General features: G+C 40.5%; 1 protein-coding gene across 1 annotated transcript; it reads right to left on the reverse strand.

Moving 5' to 3' along the window:
* Window positions 1-2778: 2778 nt before the first annotated feature.
* On the reverse strand, window positions 2779-3820 carry LOC124705408 (pheophytinase, chloroplastic-like). Its single transcript, XM_047237134.1, has 3 exons — window positions 3614-3820; window positions 3464-3533; window positions 2779-3342 (listed from the first exon to the last, which is right to left on the reverse strand). Exons 1-3 carry the CDS (start codon window positions 3736-3738, stop codon window positions 3007-3009), a joined length of 531 nt encoding a protein of 176 aa, XP_047093090.1. The 5' UTR covers window positions 3739-3820; the 3' UTR covers window positions 2779-3006.
* Between the last annotated feature and the right edge of the window lie 692 nt (window positions 3821-4512).

Genomic DNA, 4512 nt, shown 5'->3' on the forward strand with positions numbered 1-4512 from the left:
CTTGGCGTAGGTTATGATTGTGATCTCTTGTAGATTATGAAGTTAACTATTACTATGCACTCTAGAGTTACTTTAATATGAACTCCAGAATTACTCTCCATGGTGTGACAGTGACAGTGTTTGCATCGTGTGTGATTCCTTTATGACGTTGTGGAGCTTGTTTACTCCGGTTTGAGGGTGCTCTCGTAGCCCTACACAATGGATGGTGTTTGTTATCCAACAATAGAGTCTTTGAAAGTAGCATAACAGAAGAGAAGTTATTTATTTATGTGATCATTGTTGAGAGTGTCCACTAGTGAAAGTATGATCTCTAGGCCTTGTTTCCAAATATCGAATCACCGTTTATTTACTGTTCTACTGCATGTTTACTTGCTGCCATAGTTATTTCAGATTGCTATTACCACTCATATTCATCCATATCATTTGCATCTTACTATCTCTTCGCCGAACTAGTGCACCTATACATCTGACAAGTGTATTAGGTGTGTTGGGGCCACAAGAGACTTCTTGTATCGTAATTGCAGGGTTGCTTGAGAGGGATATCTTTGACCTCTACCTCCCTGAGTTCGATAAACCTTGGGTGATTCACTTAAGGGAAACTTGCTGCTGTTCTACAAACCTCTGCTCTTGGAGGCCCAACACTGTCTACATGAATAGAAGCGTGCGTAGACATCAGGGATCTCCCTATGATTTTATGTGGTGGTATGTGCTTATCATATTAAGGTTTAAGCTTGTCCTTACATATCTTCAAAGCATGATCATGTATTAGATATGATCCAATTATTCTTAATGTCTTCTACTTCAAATTCTTAGGGTTTATGATCATTACCCAATGGTGATGATCGTGTATGGTATGGACTTCCCTAAGTATTACTAAAAGCATTTGGATAAGGTTATTCCAATTACCCCTCACACTTCACAAGGTCTTGGATTATAATCTAGGGTTCTACTCAAGGAATGATGATGTGATTACCTAATTATGTGGTCTTCCTAAAAATTCTACCTTGCTATCTTCTGTAGCTTGTTCTTCAGGAATTCTGATAAACCTGCATCTTGTGGCATGCCTCCACCTCCTAGCTGCTTCATCTTGATCCTAACTATTTTATGGAGTGGCTCTATTTGTTGGTTTTCTTGCATCATGGTGCAAGATGATGGAATGGATGAAGTGTGAGACTCCCTTTTATAGGCTTGAGCAAGCTCTAGTATCATGACACATAGGTGGGTGACTCTTGTTTTGATTTGATGATTAAGGTGCTTGGTTGTCATGCTCTCATCCATAGCAATCCTTTAAGTATGATGTGGCATAGCTTAGGATGCAAGTTATGTAGATATTTTCATCCTATGTGGCATTGGAATTATCCTCTCATGTGATTTATTTTTGGATAGCCAAGTGGCTTTTGTTACTAAATATCTTGTGAATGATTTTATGCTTGTGGGTGAGTCACTATATCATATGTGATTGTATTATATTGTAATTGAGATCAGAATGTAAAAGACAAGGATTATACCCCAATTTTGAATGGTGAATGTTGATTTCACCAAGGCATGATCATATGAGTTTCAAAATACTCATAGTTTATTTTATTCATATAGTTTGAACTATAATTCGTAATGTAAACGAATTTAGTTTTGTGATATTCCACATATTTAATAAGTTATGATTGGAATAAGAATGTGTGGCTTTTATGCACTTAGGTCCTTGTGTTTTGCCATATTTGGTAGTTAGTTTTTAAGTGAATTCAATTGTGCCCCAAGGTAGTTGCTCAACTTTTAAGTGTTAATAATTTAGAGTTTGTTTCTTATCTCTTTGATGGGTATAAACCTCTCCCATCACTAGGTTTTAATGATAAGCTTATGTTGGTGTTAAATTCAAAAGTTTGGTTCAAGAAATACCATGAGGTTCATGGTAGGACTATTTATTTGTTTAAGACATGGAAAAGATAAGTTAAGAATATTTTCTCCATTTTATTGTTACTTGATTTCCAATTGAATAGATATTCATATGTTATGGCAAGGAATACCATGTTATGATCTTTTATAAGATCAACCAATTGATCATTGATTAAAGTGTTATTGTGTTGGTTTTAGTTCCACTTGATCTAACCCTTTAGATCAAATCATTTCTACCCAAAATTAGGTTTTAACAAAGGTCACACTGAGGTTTATAGCACTTGACTTGATGAGCTACTTCAATTCTACCAAGATCAAGTGAAACTTCAGTTACTGTGACTGTTTTACTTTAAAGCGCGAAAATTCCCCAGATTTTCTATGCATGAATGCAATGCACACATATGTTTCCTCTATTTTTGTAACCCCAAATTCTAGGATATTACAGTCGCCACCGCTCGCCGAACCGCCGACCTGCCCGCCCGTGGCTGGCGCTCTGTCACGACGTCTCGCCGCCCCGCCCCGTCAAAGCTCCTCCTCCGTCCCGGCCATCCCTCTAAGCCTCGCCCCCTTCTTCTCCGGCGCCAGCACCCAGCACCCCAAACCCCAAGATCCATCCTCGCCATCGATGTCTCCGCCGCGGCCAGCCACGCTGTCACTGGCTCGGCGGACGTTCACGTTCCCCCGCCCCCTCCCTCTTCCCGCTCGGTGTGTGCAACTGTGCAAGGTAGAAGATGACCACACGAATCTTGGCGCGATTCAACGACTGCAGATTCTATTGGGCTCTAAGGTAAATCTCAGTTTACTAAGAATTAGCAAAACCGATATTTATTGCCAGAAAATTGCTAAGAAGGAGCCCGTTAGCCAAACCGGTAAGTAGGAAAAAATTGGTTGCAAAATTAAGCTATATATTACCATAATCCACCTTATAAGTTCAAACGGACACTAGAACGGCTCCACTAGGAATGGCTCCATCCTTGCCAAAGTATAGTGCATATGAGTTTTTGTCAGAAGTCAAACGATATAAAGTTTGACCAAGTATATAGGAAAAATTATCAACATCGTACTCCCTTCTTGTATATACACACATTTCATTGGATTTTTGCTAGTCCACTTATATTATGTTAAAGCCACCTCAGGATCGACCGTGGACGGCAGATTTGCCAACCATGGGAGGAGCTTCTCATGCACGAGGTCCGGCCGATCATCGTGCGGGCAGTGGCCGACTCCCTCCAACATGTGGAGCTTCACGTTGGGAAGCTCGGAGGGGAGTCCAGAGAAGTACTTCCCCACGGGCCCGTCGATCGGGGTGAAAGGATCCTGGTCTCCCCACAGAACCAAGACCGGGATCTTGATCTCGGGCATCAGTGGGATCGGGCTAGGACCTGGCGGGCCTGTTACCGTTGACACGAATGCGTCGAGAGCACCTTCGGTATCAGCTGGCCCTCTTATGATCTGCACAAGAATTTGACAAGCATCAGACATCGTTTGCCAGTCAAAAGTAGTGTTTGTATTTTATCTCTGCTGAAATGCACTTGAGAATTAGCTGATAGTTTAAGATATATAAGCACATTACCTCGACTAATTCATCATCCACGGCGTCTTTGTTTCCATAGACAGACAGTAGGATGTCCTTCAGGTTCTGCCTGTTTCAGCTCAGCAGTAAGTACACATCACCATGTCAATCAATCGATTAGACTGGGTTAAAAACAGTGTAGTGACATGCCTTTCTTTTACACGCCCGAATAGTGCTGATGCTATGCTTTTTTGTTTCAGCAGAAAGTCAATTAGCCAAAGCAGAGGCAAGAGCAACTTGATCCTCCAGTCATCGACTATTGCCTTGTTGTTCATCCCACCTGAGCAGTTCAGTAGGACAAGACCACGGACAAGATCTCTGGTAGAATCTGTTGTTCAGCATTGGAAAAACAATGTTATCGTTTCTGAGACAGATGAAAACCTATAAACATCAACAGCGTGTATAACTAAGCTTGGTGCTGGAGCAGTGAGCGGATTGAAATGGTTAAAGTTAGCATCTGTCTGGTTATAAAGACCCCCATCTGAAGATTTAGAAGTAGGTACTCCTGCACCTACTCTATCGTGTCGGCACATAATTGCCGACAGCAAAATCATTCTTCAGAAACAGCTACATAGCTAAAGTAGTTTGAAGTAAATTTCTTCAATTTAGCAACCACCCCATATTCAACATGAAGACTATAAGAGATACACGATAGGAAAAGTCCGGTTTGAACATGGGTGCATGTTCAACCCTAGTTGGAAATGCATTTTTCAAATGTTAAAAAATTCTGAAATAAAAATGTTCGTGTACGTACGCATGTTTCATGTGTGCGTAGAAAGTTTTCGCGGAGAAACCACTTTTTTATTTCAGAATCTAAAAAAGACAAAATACGTCACATATATACTACTATATAGCCCTGCAAAATTTCACTTTTTTGCCGAGACAAAATAAAAAGTTTTTTCGTCACGAAACTCATGTCCAGGGAACATATTTGAGATCATCTGGGAAATCATTTTGTGTTTCGATTTTTAAAACATGTTTTGACATCACAAACGGAACTTTCCAAAAAGTAGGTTCACATGCCCCCATGTTCCATATATGCACACTCC

This window comes from Lolium rigidum, chromosome 4 (assembly GCF_022539505.1).
Source record: "Lolium rigidum isolate FL_2022 chromosome 4, APGP_CSIRO_Lrig_0.1, whole genome shotgun sequence".
NCBI classification, from domain to species: Eukaryota; Viridiplantae; Streptophyta; class Magnoliopsida; order Poales; family Poaceae; genus Lolium; species Lolium rigidum.